The sequence below is a fragment of the Dreissena polymorpha genome, chromosome 14, assembly GCF_020536995.1.
Source record: "Dreissena polymorpha isolate Duluth1 chromosome 14, UMN_Dpol_1.0, whole genome shotgun sequence".
Taxonomy (NCBI): domain Eukaryota; kingdom Metazoa; phylum Mollusca; class Bivalvia; order Myida; family Dreissenidae; genus Dreissena; species Dreissena polymorpha.
In genome coordinates this window covers 32,497,604-32,517,028 of record NC_068368.1, presented here as the reverse complement: position 1 = coordinate 32,517,028, position 19,425 = coordinate 32,497,604, and the positions used below count along the sequence as shown (strand labels likewise).

The following is a 19,425-nucleotide window of genomic DNA, read 5'->3' as shown; positions in this document are numbered from 1 at the left end:
TGCGCAGTCCTAATTTAATTTTTATGTCCATATTACAAAGGCTTTAGCCATTTTTTTTCTACATCAAGTGGTTTTCCATTAATTACTTCCTAAGTGAGTCATCCTAATTATCAAAATTAAACAATCATGACTTCTTTATTGACAATTACTTCCTATACTATCCTGTTCATGTTTATTTAGATATGATTTCCCCACTGCCAGTTGGTAGGAGGATCTCAAGGTTTTATGGACACTGACATCCTTTAACCCTTTGCATGCTGGGAAATTTGTCGTTTGCTAAAATGTTGTCTGCTGAATTTCTAAAATTAGCATTTTCTTTTATTTTTTTCAAAGAAAACTATCAGAATAGCAAACAGTTTGGATCCTGATGAGACGCCAGGTTCTGTGGCGTCTCATCTGGATCCAAACTGTTTGCAAAGGCCTTTAAACTTCAGTTCCAGCGCTGAAAGTTTTTTTTTTCAGGCCCTTTTCTGTCTATTTTGGGAAAAAGTATCTAGCAAAAGTGGGATTTTTCCAGTCACGAAATCTTTCAAATTGGGAAGAATTTTCATAGACAAAAGCATTATTGGGGAAATTATTTGTCTTATTTTTTTCTTATCAAATGTAATGTTTTCATACATAGGTATTGCCCTAAAATGCTTAGAAAAGTATTAAAATAATTTTTCCATGCAACAGTCATTGTCCACTGCTAGCGTAAGTATGTGTATGATAAAAATACAGACATTGTAAATGTTATGCTTGAAGCTCAAATCAAAGTACTGACAGAACTGATCATGTGACGATGCTTTTGAAGAGGATGGATATTAAAGCATCAATTTAAGTTAATCTACATCACCAAAATTGTGTATGTGGGTACGAAAATTTTGGGTACAAAACAATTGTGGGTACAAAAATTATGCCAAAAAAATGGGTAAAAAAAAAATTGGGGTAGGAAAAAAAAAAGGGGGACCGAAATAAATTTTCATAATTATGGCCCCTTTTACACTCAGATAATTGAACATTTTGCTTAAATTGCCATAACTTCTTTATTTATGATCACATAATTTTTATTATAACTTTGACAAAACAACACTTACCTGAATACCACAATGGATTCTACCCAAACAATACCGCACGCCCCTACCCAGAATCCCTTCCCCCAACCTCCCCCACCCCATTTTTTTTTTTTTTTTAAACATCTCATAAATTACCACAGCCCACATTATACACCCCTCTCACCCCCCCCCCCCCCTACCCCTCTTACCCACCCCACAAAAAAATATTTTTTGTAAACATCATCTAATAAATTACCACACCCCACATTATACCCCCCTCTATACCCCCTACCCCCCCCCCCCCCCAAAAAAAAAAAAATTTTATTTTTCCTTTTTTTATTTTTGAAAGATCGTCTAATAAATTATTGAATATGATCAATTTTCCCATAAGGCTTACGTTATACTGTCAGGCACTCGAAAAGTCCTGCAGCGCGCTGTCCTCTGACAGCTCTTGTTTCATGGTATGATAACTTATACGACAAAATATAAATCCTTGTGTTTTTTTAGCTCACCTGAGCACAACGTGCTCATTGTGAGCTTTGTGATCGCCTTTTGTCCATCGGCCGTCGTGCATTGTCCGTCGTGCGTTGTCCGTTGTGCGACGCAAACATTTGCGTTGTTCACTCTCTAGAGGCCACATTTATTGTCCAATCTTCATGAAATTTGGTCAGAAGATTGGTTTCAATGATATCTTGGATGAGTTCGAAAATGGTTACGTTTGCTTGAAAAACATGGCTGCTAAGGGGCGGGGCATTTTTCCTTATATGGCTATATAATGGCTTAAACAAAATCTTGTTAACACTCTAGAGGCCACATTTATTGTCCGATCCTCATGAAACTTGGTCAGAAGATTCATCCCAATGATATCTTGGACAAGTTGGAAAATGATGTCGGTTGGTTGAAAAACATGGCCTTCAGGGGGCGGGGCATTTTTCTTTATATGGCTATAGTAAAACCTTGTTAACACTCTAGAGGACACATTTATTTTCCGATCTTCATGAAACTTGTTATTAAACTAAATATTTCCGCATTACATAAGTGCTCACAAAGTTACATAACTTGTAACCGTCCTGTGACCGGTTCATTTGCGTAAGCGAAGGAGATGGCACTACCACACCTGGATAGGACAGATGAGTTTGATAATGGTTTGGATCGGTAAAAAAACATGGCCGCCAAGGGGGGGGGGGGTCTTTTTCCTTATATTTATATAGTTAAAAAGCTTGTGAACACTCTAGAAGTCACATGTTTTGCCTAATCATCATGAAATTTTGTCAAAACATTAGTTATGTGGATGTCTCGGACGATTTTGAAAATGGTCATGATCAGTGAAAAAACATGGCCGCCAGGGAGTGGGGTAGTTTTCTTTATATGTATATAGTGACAACATGTGAACAGTCTAGAATACACATTTTTTCCCAATCATCATGAAATTTGGACATATCTTGGAAGAGTTAAAAAATGGTTCAGGTCTGTTAAAAAAAGATGGCCGCCAAGGGGCCATTTTTTGTTTATTCTTCATGATACTTGGTTAGAACATTTGTTCCATTGATATCTTGGGCTGCAAAGTACAGGTCATTTTTTATCTCAGGTGAGCGACTTTGGGCCTTTCAGGCCCTCTTGTTTCAATTTATATCCTTCAAGTAACATAAATACTTAAAATCAACAAATATTTTGCAAAATATTTTGTACATTAGTGAAACCATTAAACTTTAGTGCTCCTTCTAGCAATAGCCAAAATTTCAATGCTAGATGTGGTATGGTAACATAGATTTAAAGAGATACTAAAATACAATCGTTTTTATTTTTTGTCTTAAAGCCCAAATAGCAGGCTGTTGGGCTCTAAGTTAGCTTTAAGACATCAAGTTGTCATTAAACATTACATTTTTAGGTTAACCCTTTCAGCGCTGGAACCGAATTTTAAAGGCCTTTGCAAACAGTTTGGATCCAGATGAGATGCCACAGAACGTGGCGTCTCATCAGGATCCAAACTGTTTGCTATTCTGATAGTATTCTTTGAAAAAAAATAGAGTTGTCATTAAACATTACATTTTTAGGTTAACCCTTTCAGCGCTGGAACCGAATTTTAAAGGCCTTTGCAAACAGTTTGGATCCAGATGAGATGCCACAGAACGTGGCGTGTCATCAGAATCCAAACTGTTTGCTATTTTGATAGTGGTCTTTGAAAAAAGTGAAGAAAATGCTGATTTTAGAAATTCAGCAGACAACATTTTAGCAGACGACAAATTTCCCAGCATGCAAAGGGTTAAATCATGTGCCGATCAATAGATAGCGATGGCCATGCTGCATATTTATGTTAAAGTTTTATCATAAAATTTAGCAGCAAAAAAATATTTATAATGTTTGTTGAAGTTTTTGCCAGATTTGAATGTTTCTCAGACTTTTGGTGGACATAATATAAGTCCCTTCCTCTGGTTTCACAATACTAGATCATGTACGATAAGTAAAACAATTGATAACTTTTTTAAAGTTTAGTTCTACTTATAAACAACAATGTCAGCATGCATATATAAGGTCAAAGGTCGGCTTAAACAGTGTATCCAGGATGCACCAGATGTCAAACGTCAAGTCACTGTACATAAACTAAAATGCCTATTAAGATGCAGTAAAGAAAGTTTGTGCATGTGTATTAGACATTTAATATCCAATCATGGGTATAATGATGTGTACTAAATTCTAATATCACAAGATCTCTAATATCTTGTCAAATTGTTAGCAAAAAATAGAACTAAAATACAACAATTCAGCTTCGAATATAAGTTTTGGCATTATGAACCATGTATAGACAAATGAGCAAAGTGAAGGTTATGCACATATCTTGATTGATGTGTTTTGACCAGTTAATGGGACAAAATGAAATAAAAACTTACACAAACAGGGCTTTTTCCCTGTTTTTGTTAAGTGGCCTTGACTCCCAATTTTGTGAAAAAAATGTGTCGCAAACTGTTCAAAATTGTGAAGAAATGGGTCACAAACTTTCTACAATTGTGAACATTTTAGTCGCAAACTTCTTGAAATGTGAAAATTTGAGTCGCGAATTTTCCAACATTGTGAAAAACGGCCATTCTCACAGAAGGAAAAAAAGCCCTAACACAAATGATATATCTCAGAGCTAAAGATACATAATCATTAATTTTAAGGCAGCTGTTTGCCTTTTCTTTATTTCTTGCTTTCACTTTTTCTGTAAAGTACTTAAAATATAAATTTTGTTACTTGTTCTTTTCTTCCAGGAATCTAAAAACTCGGTTGGCCAATGTGAAACCCGTGAAAATGGGACATGCTGCCTCTGCCCAGATGTGGAAACATGCAAATGCAATGACGGCTACTTAAGGATAAATGAAACCAAGTGTCAACAAATCATGACAACAACACCAGCAACAGTGACAACACTCACAACAGCAGCATCACCATCCAAGGACAATGCAACTAACAACATATCAGAATACATTTATTGTATTAAAGAGTGTCCAACACATTCATTTTATGACAAGAACAAATTGACATGTGTAGAATGTGACCAATCGTGCATAGATTGCAATGGAACAGGTCCATTAGGGTGCATTCAATGTAAATATGAATTCAACGAAACATGTCATTCGGCATGTCCAAATGGAACTGTTGAAATAAAAAATTCTTCATGTCCAAATGGGACTGATGAAATCTGTGGGTCAACGTGCAGTAGGCCTAAATCAAATGATGAGGAAGTCAACTATCAGACCATTATAATAGGAGTCTGTGCTGGCGGTGGCGGGCTGCTTGCCATTCTGGTAGTGATCCTTGCTGTGTTCTGTTGTCGTAGAAAGAAAGTGTGTTGCTTCCAGGATGTGGCTAGAAAAGTCAATATTAGAGACAAAAGGACAAAGCCGCAAAGGACAGCTATGAGTGAAATCAATGAGGTAAGCCATTCAACTTCTCCTTTACAAAGAACAATGTCATTTTGTCTGGCTCTATTATTTTCATCAGGAGTAGAGTGAGTAGTTTAAAATGTTTGAACTTCATTCGTAAAGTAAAAATCATAGCCCTGATGTGTTATGGTCTTGCGCTTTATCAAACACTAACATCCAACATATGCAGTGCTCCAGCTAGGCCTAAATTGTGGGGTGCCCCACACTGCCCCATCTGAACCTCCGCCCTGCCCTTCCTAGGGCCCCCCCTGCCCTTAAAAAAAAAATTAAAAAAATAATTAATAATTCTCTTATTACATTGTAATTAATTTATTCCCCATTGTAGGCATTATATTTGAATGGTTGAATAATAATAGGAATAATATATTCTAACAATTATTAATAACATATACACACAATAGTATTCCTGACTAAACTTTCAAAGAGATTCATTCCGTGTTTCTGATAATTTTTATTTAAGATCAAAGAGCAACTTAGTGATAAATATGTACAAGTGTGAAATATATGATGTGTTGTTTGAAAATAACTTGCATATTATATTTCCTTGTATTTGTCATAGCTGTTCCTGAAAATATTTTTTATCAATACTTCAAATTTGCCAGATGGGATTTTCTGTACGTCATGCACATACTTGTACTTGTTATTATTATCATGTTCTCTATGTCACAGGAATGTGATGATAATAAATAATGATAACACTTTTATTATCTGATCTACCACGTGTTACATCTTAATAGAGGAAGTAAATGTATAACCAGTGATTTTCCTTGTCCAATTGGGAAAAGTACCCGTACCGGTCCATTTGGGAAAAATTGAGTCGTGAAAACCTCAAAATTGGGAAAAAATCGAGTCGTGAAATCCTTAAATTGGGAAAATCGCGTCGTGAAGTTTGGGTCTTATTGAATACATCATACAGTTCATACTTAATTGAACATACCCATTAAAAGAATCATTTGCAGGCATGCCTTAATGACCATTAAGTAATTAAGTTGAAATAAATAACAAAATATTATAAAGAACACACAAAATCAATTACAAGTTGTTTTAATCTCTTGTTAAGCAATGTCTCTGTCTTTCATTTTTTTGAAAATTTCAACAATCTTTGATGTTTGATCATCTATCAGTTGCTGGCATACCTCTCTGCACAGCATCATTAGTGCTGTCAATGTGTCGTGTGATAGACGGTCCCGATTGTTTGTGCAAAGATTGTTCATTAGACTGAACACCCTTTCCACAGAGGCAAGGTTACAAACCAACATAAAACAGTACGCTGGCTGCCTGACAAAAGAACCGGAAACAGTAACGACACTATTGATTGCATGCGCTGAATAATAAAACCCCAAATTAATCGAGCGCGTGGTTACACACAACTATACGATTTTCTTTGTTCGCTCGCCGAAAGTTGTTTTTTGTAACGAAAATTTTGGTCGTTTTGAGAAAAAATTCGGACGTCAATTGGGATTTTTTCAGATGCCGATTTGGGAATTTGGGAATTTTTGCTTGATTGGGAAAGTACCGTTTACCGGTACTTTATAAAGAAGGAAGAAAATCGCTGGTATAACATACTATGCAAATATAACCAAATCATAAAAATATGTTATATTTAATTAACTGTATACTTTAGGAGATCATTTCAATTCCGTGTCTAATAGCTTCTTTAATGTCATTATAATGCATTTTTAATATATTAAATGTATGTATTATGGTTATTTAAGTCTCACAATAATGTTGATAACAAGCATGTACAGTTTCTTGTTGATTATAGAAGCATTAGTATATCCGTCTGTTAATATGCCTAGTGGTTTTCATCGTTTTTGGATGATAACTTGAAAGTGAAAAATGACATGATATATTTTAATATTAGGCCATCCTTAAAAAATTGTTTGTTTGGCATAACCCAACCAAGGTAAATTTGGGTGGGTCGGTAGGTAGGGATTTTATTTTTCTTTAGTAATTTTTTTTTCTGACATTGAACTCTGACATATACCAAACTGAAAGGTAATAATCAAATAAAGCTCCAAGTCTTCTGCCTCATGTAAGGAAATTGGTAAATTTTTTTCTGCACCGTCCGTATCACCGCATGTGTATTCGTAACTCTATTTTTTTGTATAAAGAACATCGAAAATATTATATAATCGACAAAAAATACTTTATCCGATAACATGAGTCAGAAAAATTGTACGCATTTTGCACATGAAAATGTGCATATCGTTTGACTACAGAAAATAAAAACAAGTAACCTAGCAAATACGTAATTAATATACTATTTGGTTGACGTATAACTTTACAATAGCATAGTTAAGTGTGAGTAAAAAGCAACAAAGTAATTATAACATTTTAATTTCAATCAAGAACAGAAAGGTGTAACATCTTTGACATGTAACTAATTATTTAATTATCATCCTTTAATTCAGATCGATAGACGGTAGAAAGTTGTAAAATGATCAGCTTAAAAATAATTCATTAAGTGTTACGCTTATTTTCATTTGCTTATTTTTTATACGACTTTTGCCATCCGCCATTATATTGCAGGCAGACGACAATTTCAACTGCATGATTGTGTATTCCATTATTTGCGCATGAATTACCCAATATTACCCCATAGCGAACTCAATGTTGATTGGCCAGCTACCATTATGCGCTTCAAAACGTCTATGGAAAAAAAGAGCAAAAAATAGTTTTAAGAAAACAATCCGGATTAAAATGGCGGATGTTTTCAATGAAATTTAACGAGATTTTAGCATATTCGCAAATTATATTTTTCTTGAGCCAAAATCGCTACATTTTTGCAAATGGCGAACGACAGCGCGAGCCCTGTAAAAGTGATTATTTATTCCAATAATAACACGTTTGGAATGCTCGTGATGTCGTTCGCCATTTGAGCCATCTGCGCCATTTGCAAAAATATTGAGAATTTGGCTCAAGAAAAATCTAAATTGCAAAAATTCGAAAATCTAATAAAATTTCGTTGAAAACACCCGCCATTTTAATCTGGACTGGTTTTCTATATTTGTCTCTTTGTTTCAATGAAAGTGTTCGCAATTCGAACAATTAACAAAACCCGGTCTGTACCCGATTAGACATCGCTTGACCTGACCTTATTTTTATTGAAGTGCACATGGTAGCTGGCCAATCAACATTGAGCTTGCTTTCACATGACATGACGTTGTCGAATGAAACGTGAGAAAGGGTGGAGCAATCGGATAATATTGGGTCATTTATGCGCAGATGTTGTATAATTTGAATACACATTTAATATCGCAGTCTGCCTTCAAAATAGCGGCCGGTCGCTAGAGATAAACAAATGAAACAAAAACGTGACAATACCCGTTAATAAATATTTCTAAGCTGACCACTTTTCATCTTTCTTCCGAATATTTACCGATCTGAATTAAAGAGTGATAATTAAATAATTAGTTATATGGCAATAATATTACACATCTCTGCCGATTGCTGAATTAAATTGAGCGGTGATAATTAATCAATTTGTTTTTTACTCCCAAACTATCCTGAACGACAGCAGCGTATTTTAATTAAAGGGATACGAGAAAAACAGGAGCCGTTTAATTGTATTTAAAGTCTAATTAATCGCATATGCATACCCGGGTGTACTTAATCCAGGGTTTTCCATGGAAATCCATGGAAAATATGAGGCTGGAGTATTCGGACTAAGTTTCCAGCCTTTTCCAGCGTCAATATTTAAAAAAAAAGGGTGGAAAATTGTCCATGGTATGTGAAAATAGCCTGGAATAGTTTCCATGGTTTTCCAGGCTCCCTGGAATAATTACCATGAAACAATTTCCAGGGTTTTCCAGCCAGCATGGAATAAATACCGTTCGAATACTCCATGTAATCTGGAAAACCATGGATTTTTTTCCAGGGTTTTCCAGATTACATGGAGTATTCGGACGGTATTTTTTCCATGCTGGCTGGAAAACCCTGGAAAATGTTCCAGGGTTTTTCTTTGTTTAATATTCCATGGATGCCTGGTATAACATTGAAAATTGTCCAGCGTTTACCATGGTCACTGAATAGAAAAAGAAATTTCTGGTCTAAAAACAATATTCATGTATTAAATGAATACAATACTCACAGCTTAAATAAATCATAATTTAAGGTTAGATTAAAACAAAACAAAAAATCAACATAATGCCTTAGTTTCTTCGATGTATTATTTTGTTCACAATTCATCAAAATATAACATCAGATTACAAATTGTGTTACATTTATTTAATAAATTATTCAGATCAAACAAGTGTTGTTTAATACATGCTTACAAAGCCTCTAGGTCCATTATCATAAATCAGGCCCTTACATAACAGAACAGGCGCTACTTTAAAAGTTAAAAAGTATAATGCAACCTTAACAACATGTATTCAAAGTAACAAAATACAAGCAAGTCAAGTAATATACAGTAACAATTCACGAACCCTGTACAAACGATATACAAGAAACAAAATGAAAAATTAAAGTTATTTTAGCTACTTCATGTTTGTCACAATATATGTAGCTGCCCATGAGCACAAGGATACTATTTTTCTCAGCTACTTTCACTTTAATGCAATTTAGGTGCTAAATTTCATTAAAATACTTTTATATAATTTTATTGTTCAAAGAAATTCAGATCATAATGCATGTACATGTATTACTTTCCAAGTGACAGTTTAAAATATAATTGCAAGTCTAAAACTTGTGAAGGCAGCTTAGTAAATTATAAGTACCCAGGTGGGATAAAATTACAGTTTTTTAAAAACTTTTTTGTTAATTAGCTAGGCTTCAGTAGGTCGTGGATCTTTTATAGAACTTGTACTGCTGTTATACTGTACGGCTCCTGCATGATCTCTGAAAGAAAAACAAAGCAAACAATATTACAAGAAAGTCATAAGTTTTTTACATTTATCTGTAAAAGTTAATGTGCAGCAATCATATGATTGAATATCTATACTTCAATGCTCATTCATATTTTAATATATTTTAGATATTTCATATCACTGCTCAATTCGGTACATCTGGCTTTTTTGTATTTGAGCGAACATTTACGATCCTAAGTAGTTAGCAATTATTTCTTTTCCATTTACTGAAATTTATTCTCTTAAAGTTTGCAAGCGGGCTTTAATCTACTTGCAAACAGGCAACCACACAGGAAAACTGAGACTTTCAAGTGAATAAATTGGTGATTTAACTTATATCTTTATATGACTCTCTTTTATTTTGAAATTTATATTGTTGTTTTCTTAAATGCCCCAAAACAGGGTACAGTAGCATGTATCTGGAAACTCAAACATATATAGGAATTTTATATTCAGATATTGCTATATGAAAGTTATGCTAATTTGCTAATTCATATAAAAATAACCTGTAATTGAAACTAGACCAAAATATTGGATACCAAAAAGACAAAATACTTTCAGGTGGTTAACACTAAATTACTTATATGAGCCCGGGGCATAACAATATTTACCATGAATTTGTGGCCATGTTAGTCCTCTTGGTAAATGCGCCAAAAGAGCCGCTTTGCTGTCTTGGGTTATTTCCCTGCCAAACTCTGCAGTATCTTCCATCAACTGGTCAGCTACAGTTAAAGCACATAATGAAAATGTATATAGAAAATAATTCAAGTATTGTTTTAAATATTTAGTAAAATGGTCTTTAAATCATAACTTACAATGAAGTTAATACATCACCATACATGCCATACGTCCCGATCTCGGCGGGACAGTCCCGCTTTTGGGCCCTTTGTCCCGCCGTCCCGATATGAGACGATTTGTCCCGACATTCGTAAAAAACGATGTAAGGTCTATAGGTTCCCAATAAAATTCGCTATTCAAGCTCTGTTTCGCTAACACTTACCCCCGCTAATCCCTTTATTGCCCCCAATTAACAATCCGATTCTACTTATCGTGTGTACCAGTGTTGTTTATGACACCTTATCTGCGATTTATCGGCTAATTATTGATTTCATCAGGCATTCACACCATGGTGGTCTTCAAGATAGTGGTCGCTTATTGCTATCGATAGTTGTATTATAATGAAATAAATGTTGAAATTGTGTTTATTTTTGTATTTGTTGGAAACGGTTTACAAAACAATTGTTTTGTAAAATTAACGCTGCGTCATTAATGAGTCTTTAACATTCAATGTTTAGTTCATAAATGGCGGGATAATCCGAATGTGCAATATACCAAAATCGCAACAAACAGTCCAATAAGTGATACCCATCCTGTCTAGTGTAATTGGGTGTAATTGTAATAAAAACAACGAGGTGCTATGCATGACAGTTTGACCCTACTCCAATTAAGCTAAAAACAACGAGGTGCTATGCATGACAGTTTGACCCTACTCCAATTAAGCCGCTACAATTGACAAGTAACAAACTGCGCATGGATACATGCTTAAAAAACATCGCAACAAACAGTAAAAGTGGTACCCATCTTGTCTTGTGTTATTGTAATAAAAACAACGTGTTGTTATTCATGACAGTTTGACACTACCCCAATACAGCGCCTGACAATTCACAATTCAGTTTAATCTGTATATATAAGAAGAAAACAAAATATGATTATTAACATTAGAGAAAAATAATTCGAGTAAAGCATCCATAGACTTCTTTTGTCCTTTTGTTTTTGTTGGTGTAAAAACGGTTGAGGCGTTGTTGAGAGTTAAAATGAACACAAAGACGGTTTGCACCAAAAACCTACCTCGGAAATGTGTACGGCCGCGCATTCCGTGTGTAACTGATGTAACTGTTCGGTAGATAGTTTACTGTAACCCGTAATTTCAGTGTACTGGATAGCCTCCCTCGCGTTAATGTTTGCCATTGAAATTAATATAATGAGTATTGTTGTCGTAATGTTCCAGATTTTGTACTATAAAAGATGAATATTATCCTCGTTGTTTGCTATTGTATTACTTTATAAAACTGTTATTGTTATGTTTTAGATTCCATTCTTCATATCAGATGTTTTGTGTCTTGAATAAAAGTATCAAGAGTATTTGTTAGTACTATACTATACTGACTACAGTAAAGGTGGAATGATAGATCGTTTTAGGTGTCCCGCTTTTTGGTCAAATGTCCCGACAATTTTTATGGAATGTCCCGCTTTGGACCTAAAAAATTATGGCATGTATGCATCACAAAGCATAGCATAAAAAAATTTGTAGGTATGATTAGTACAAATTTATTATTGCTATAATTAGAATGATGTGTAATTCTATTGGTATGAAAATGCACAGTGAAACCTAAAAAACAATGCTATTGGTTTAATTAATTTATTTATAAACATTAACAGCATTAATGAGCATTGAGTTCTCATCATGCACAGCACATAACTCCCTTAGCCTCAGTTCCCTAGCCATGCATTATAAACTTCCGATACTACATTCAAGCTTATTAATATCTCCACATAGGACTTCCTTTATCAAGCTGCAAACTGCACTTAGTGAAAATGTGTGTGACAGCTGCTTTTAAACTTCTATATTTGCCATACTTTTACCTAAAATGTCACATAAAAAAAGGTCTACAATGATGACATAAGAAGAATAAATTTAAAGGAATATTTAGAAATAATGAAAAGCACAAACCTTCAGTTGTTGTTCTATTCCTAGACAGACTTCTGAAACACTTATATGCATCACTTTTTAACAACATTTCATGTCACTTTCCAAATGATATCCATACATTATAATTTTAAGAAATTCTTGTTAATGGAAAACCTCATTAACTCTACTGTTTGTGAACATCACATTAACTTCATTTTAACAACAAGTTTAACCTGCATATTTTCTGCAATACGCCAGAATTTCAATCTAACAGGTAAACTTTCTGTATTTGAACTCAGCCAATCAGAAAAGGCTGTGATATTTTATAACCAATAGATTAGCAGCAGACATATCTGACTCACACACAGGTTTATCAGATAGTTTGTTAAGGTCACAACATACCAAAAGATTTCCTGCACAAATTCAATGTAAAAGCAATAACTTTAACAAAAAATAAAGTCAAACTTTTGCGCGTAGACACCCCCATAACCATACCTTTTCTTAAAGAGCATTCCAAGCCGCAATGATTTAAACAATAAAAAACATAGGTCATCCAATATGTAAGAAAGAACTCAATGCGAATCAGTGGTCACTGTTTTATGGCCATCTTTTTACCGACATCAATCCAGTTGATGATGGTTTCCCGCCAACTGTCAAAGTCTTATGTAGTCTCCAACCTAAAAGCAAAACAGGGAATTTGTAGTATACAACAATGTTTTCCCTACCACATGAACACAGAAATATTCAAAAATAAAGTCATGGCAAGTGCCCGTACAGAGAATTGTGTCTTCAAATAAATGAAGATTTTGTTTTTAGAGGGTATAGCATTGAACACCAAAAGTATTTAGTGTATTGTAACCTATAAGAGAAATTTATTTTTACTGAAATGTGTTTTTCTTTCATATTATTATCATCCCATCCATATTGCACCAATATCTTAAGTTTGGCTGGATAAGCTGTCCATTTGGCCATTCTGTATCATATTTTCACACGCGGGTGTTTTCAGTCCGAAGAAGGCGATATTAGGCCTGTTAAAGCTTAACTGCCCCTTTAAGATTTAAAGCTGTTGTGTTCAATATCTGCAATAAAATACCAAAACAAACCAAAAAGACATGCAAGTGGGGCTAATGTGTGGTGGGGAAAGAATGAATTTGTTAGATATTTTCACTCTAAGCAATTTTGATAATGTCTGTTTTGTGTGTTTTTTTTAATCATCCCAAAAATGCCAATTTCAAAGCAAAAACAATCCAATTTCATCCAAGACAATAAACTTATTAGTCAAAATAAGAGATCAAAGATACTTTGAAGTGTAGAAATCAATAAGCTTCCAATAACTTGTTATTTCACACCAATAAAAGTGTAAAATCTTGAAAGCGCCTTGTCGATCGGTGCCCATTTATTTACCAGCCGCCAATGAAATATTCTAGCATGTAATGTCATGGGTGCCTTTTAACTGCAGCAGATGGTCAAAATGCATTGCCAGCTCTCATTTAGAGGTTCAAGACAATACAAATTTTCATATTTTGGACACAAAATAAGTACTTTAGGCTATTTTTATGGTGGTAATCTGGTCCAAATGGGAGTTTGTAACCAAGCGAAAGAATACAATGCTCATTTGTTGGGGGGGGGGGGGGGGGGGGAAGGGTTTTAAGCTGGAAGGAAAAGTTAAATTGAACAAAAAACACATATGTAGGCAAGCATTATAAGCTTAGCAATGATGTTCCATGTAGTAACAGGGGTAGAAAGGCAGTTCAGATCAAGGCAGTGTCCTGAAAGGGGTTTCTAGTACTTCTTTTGGGGACACAGCTTCCTGCAGAATTCTCAACACAACAAATATCAATGATTCATGTCACCTTTCTATGCAAAGAAAAAAGAATAAGGACAATACTGTCATTAAATCACTGAATGAGAGAACCATGTACCAAATAAAAAACAAAACAAGTTGCTGAAAGTGCCAAATTTTGTCAAAAAAATCCCTCTAAGGTAAATGATGAAGGGGACACTTGCTATAACAATCCTATGTTTAAGTAAGGCGCGACACCATTTTAAGCCGGAAACATGAATATAAGCATATTGTGAGAAAACAATACAAAAAACAAGCTAATTGTAGGGTAACAAGTAGCAAATCAACTCAGCTGTACTGCATACATGCTCAGGAACAAGGATAACCCTGTTAAGTGCCAACTTCAGCTGCCAACAAAGCACGAGCTTTACATGTCAGGACGCGGAACTATCAATACAAACTGCGAGGAGAATTACATGACGGCAAGGGTGTGAGTGACCACAATCCTGATTATGACAGTCTTTCACACCTAAAGCATCATACATATGCTTATTTGCTTGTGTACATGATAACAAAATGATATTATTACCTGTTTTGCCATCAACAACCCTTATCCAGTGGCCCTTGACTTAGTCGCAGACATTCCTCTTCCTGAAAAAGTCAAAATACCCAATAGAAAAAGATAAAAAAATGAAACAAAAACATGCATTTATGTATTTTAAGTGTACTTTTATGAATAATATGAAGTGATAAAATCTTGCTCAATTCATGATTGTACTAAATATGAAGGCTGGCTCAGTTAAGCATCTGCTGCACTGTCCATACTGTAAAAATGCCTGCCATTCCATGTCGGTGAAATGGGGCTCTGTTTGAATGTTCATGCTTTTCGCAAAAGTTTTAGTTGCGTTACTCGATCACGGAGTCCCTGGCGTTGAATTCTAACTTCATGTAACACATTAACGCGACACGGTCAACCAATATGCGGTTGAATTTAAGTCGGAAAGCAATTTAGCCCTTATTCCAATATATAAGGGTGGGGGGTCAACTTGAAAAACAACTATTCCAGGTCAAATAATCTGAATTCATGCATTTAATGCACTTATTTTCTTCCCTTTTGCTGAGAAATGACCAAAAATCTGCTTTTCCAGTCATATTTTGCACTTGCAGATGATATTTCATTTTTATCATAAGTTAGTTTAGGTCACAACATACCAAAAGATTTCCTGCACAAATTCAATGTAAAAGCAATAACTTTAACAAAAAATAAAGTCAAACTTTTGCGCGTAGACACCCCCATAACCATACCTTTTCTTAAAGAGCATTCCAAGCCGCAATGATTTAAACAATAAAAAACATAGGTCATCCAATATGTAAGAAAGAACTCAATGCGAATCAGTGGTCACTGTTTTATGGCCATCTTTTTACCGACATCAATCCAGTTGATGATGGTTTCCCGCCAACTGTCAAAGTCTTATGTAGTCTCCAACCTAAAAGCAAAACAGGGAATTTGTAGTATACAACAATGTTTTCCCTACCACATGAACACAGAAATATTCAAAAATAAAGTCATGGCAAGTGCCCGTACAGAGAATTGTGTCTTCAAATAAATGAAGATTTTGTTTTTAGAGGGTATAGCATTGAACACCAAAAGTATTTAGTGTATTGTAACCTTAATGGCAAACCTGGACTGTAGTTAAATATTGAGTGTGTATACACCTTGAACAGGGTTAAAGAATTTAAACTTGTAGACATTGCTTTGAAAGTTACTACTATTACTTCTACTACTAGTACTACTACTACTACTACTACTTCTGCAAAACTACTACTACTATTACAACAGCCACAACAACAACAACAACTACTACTACTACTACTACTACTACTACTTCTACTACTACTACTACTACTACTACTACTACTACTGCTACTTCTACTTATACTACTACTACTACTACTTCTACTACTACTATTACTACTACTACTACTGCTGCTACTACTGCTACTACTACTACTACTGCTTCAACTACTACTACTGCTTCAACTACTACTACTACTACTGCTGCTGCTACTGCTGCTACTACTCCTGCTGCTGCTGCTACTACTACTACTGCTACTGCTGCTGCTGCTGCTACTACTACTACAACTCCTGCTGCAGCGACTACTACTACTACTACTGCTGCTGCTGCTGTTACTACTACTACTACTACTACTACCACTACCACTACTACTACTACTACTACTACTACTGCTACTACTACTACTACTACTACTAGTACTTCAACTACTATTGCTACTACTACTGCTACTACTACTGCTACTGATGCTGCTACTGCTACTACTGCTGCTGCTGCTACTTCTACTACTACTACTTCTACTACTACTACTTCTACTACTACTACTGCTGCTGCTGCTAATGCTACTTCCTTAACTACTTCTACTACTGCTGCTACTAGTATTGTTATTATTATTTACTCTACTATTGCTACCGTTACTGCTACTATTCCTGTAAATGCTTAAACAACAACACAATAATAACTGCTACTACTGCTACTGTCACTTAAATTTGCACCAATAGTATAATTATCAGTAGTTTAACTGCTTATACAACTTATACAACAACTACTTTTACTTCTACTCCTACAACATATTCTACTGCCAGCCTCAGCATTACTACTTCTACCACTACTACTACTACTATAACTACTACTATTTCTGCCCAAACTATGCACATTGTTTTATGTTTTATGTTTTATTCATATGTTGTGTAAATTGTTGAACTCTGATTTACTTTGAATAAAATGTGTTGCATTTTTATAAGTTATTTTCTCCTCTTATAAAGTCTAAGTTTTTTCCAGGGTCAGCTGAAAATGTTAGAGTCTTTTCCATGCTTAAAAAATTCTATGTTCCACTTTCCATGCTATCTGGAAATATTTTCCATGGTTATCCAGCCTAAATCCAGCGTTTTCCATTCCTTTTCCATGCTTTTCCATCCAAGGCTGGAAAATGCTTGGAAAAAAAGTCCACGTTTCATGGACATTTCTAGAACAAAACCCTGGAAAACCCTGGAAACTGTTTCAAATTCCAGGGATTTCCATGGAATTCCATGTTATACCATGGATTTCCAGCCTAAGTTCCATGATTACCCTGGACAATGTACACCCGGGTATGTCAAATAAATAGGCGACTCAAATAAATACCGGTATGCGTTTTGTTCATTGCTATTCTAGATATCCTTGAAAGAGCATTCAATTAAATGACGCAAATAACCGGAAAGGATAAAAAGCGGAAAGGCAAAATTTAGCGGAAAGAATTTTCTGCGAGCAAAAAAAATTTTTTTGAAATGTGACAAAAAAAATTCAGTCGGGCCGATTTTAGTGGGTCGGTCAGGTTATGCCAAACAAACTAATGATACACTTTGTAATGTATGGAGGTGAATAAACGCTATAAATTCAAAAAAAAAAAAAAAAAACAAAATAATTTTTAAGGATGGCCTTATCTGGTCCTAATAATAATGTATTATCATAAATTAGGGCTTACAGTCAAATTAGTTTATATAAACGCATTATGTTGATTGAGTAATGGCCTCTTTTTTCATTTAATTTAAATTCAAACAAACGGTTAGATTACAAAAATCTCTTTGAATTTGGTTACTAAACACATAATGTTGATCACAGTCTTTGAACTCTGAACTCAGAACACATGGTTTACTCATGATGATAACTAAAGAATTCACATTCTTAATCTACTTAAGGTTCACAGTTTTAATATGATATCATGAAATACAGGTCATGTTTGAACATGGTTACAAAACACTCAATGTTTAAAGACCTTCAGATTGCCCCAGGGAAACAGGATCGATCATGAACTTCAGGAAATTATTCACGAATCAATTCATAAAAAAGATTTTCATGTAAAGCAAAATTTATGTTTCACAAACTTTTAGAATTCATGAACTTATTCATGAAAACATTTGTGAACTCTGAAAAAGTCCATGAACTTCATGAAAATATTCATTAATCAATTCATGAACAAGATATCAATGAAAAGCATAATTTATGTTTCATGAATTTTTAAATTTAATAAAATTATTCATGAACAAATTCATGAACTCTGAACCAAAAAAGGTTCATGAACCTTATGAATTTGTTCATGAACAGTTTCACAAAGAAAAATATAGAGCTGTTAAAAGACAACTTGAGAAATATTTTAACAGGACAAACAATGGAAATATGATAATAACAGAAAAATGTTGTTTTATTTGCAGTTTAATATTTTCATAAACATTTTATGATTTGAGGATCTTCATTTAAAAGACAACGAATAACTCAACAAAGTTATGTACTAAAGCTTATTTAGCACAGTCATTAAAATCTACAGGAGCGATATTCCTTGTAAATTTAAAGAACTTAAAGATTAAATTCAACATTCTGATAAAATCATTAGAATTGCTGATACTTCATCGGCATGTTAGTACAGTTTATGAGTATGAAATGATTGGTTATGCTTCTGATTCTGTTGATGACAAAACATTCATAAAGCAGAGGAAAGAGTGATACAATGTAGCAAAAATTGGGAAACATAAGTGAACGCAGTGCCAAAGAAGTTGAAATGAAACCAATGGCTGATCAGTTTAGCCGTTAATTTATTAAAGACTTACATTTCAAAAAAACATAAACCATGTGGCTTCATTCAGCTTGCTAAATTCCATTTCAACTTCCCGTGCACACAATATTCTAACTTTGTAAAAACAGCAATATTCTATTCATGAGCCAGTTCATTTAGTGTATTAAGTTCATGAATAAATTCATGAAATTTATTAACCTGTTTCAAGTTAATGAAATTGGAGTTCATGAATCAGTGTGTGAAATTCCCACTAGCCGGAAGGGTTTTGGCTAGTGAAAATCTATTTGGGCTAGTGGGATTTTTTAAAATCTATATAGTCAGGCTACTTTGAAATTTTACTTTTTATATAGGTGTATAAGAACTTAGGGTATTTATAACTTCACAATCTGAATTTCACACACTGATGAATACTTGTGTTATTCATGAATATGTTGTCCATTATTGAACTGGTTCATGAAGTTCATGACAAGTTCAAGAAGTTCATGAATCAATTCATGAAGTTCACAAACCTGTTTCAAGTTCA

At 34.3% G+C, this 19,425-nt stretch overlaps 1 protein-coding gene across 2 annotated transcripts in view; it reads left to right on the top strand.

Moving 5' to 3' along the window:
• The window catches only part of LOC127857688 (uncharacterized), a 45,382-nt gene that overhangs the window by 11,101 nt on the left and 14,856 nt on the right, over positions 1–19,425 (top strand). For both annotated transcript variants that reach the window (XM_052394310.1, XM_052394309.1), the window contains exon 2: positions 4,283–4,948. In XM_052394310.1, the coding sequence (XP_052250270.1) occupies positions 4,283–4,948 (666 nt within the window). The remainder of the gene's footprint in view (positions 1–4,282; positions 4,949–19,425) is intronic.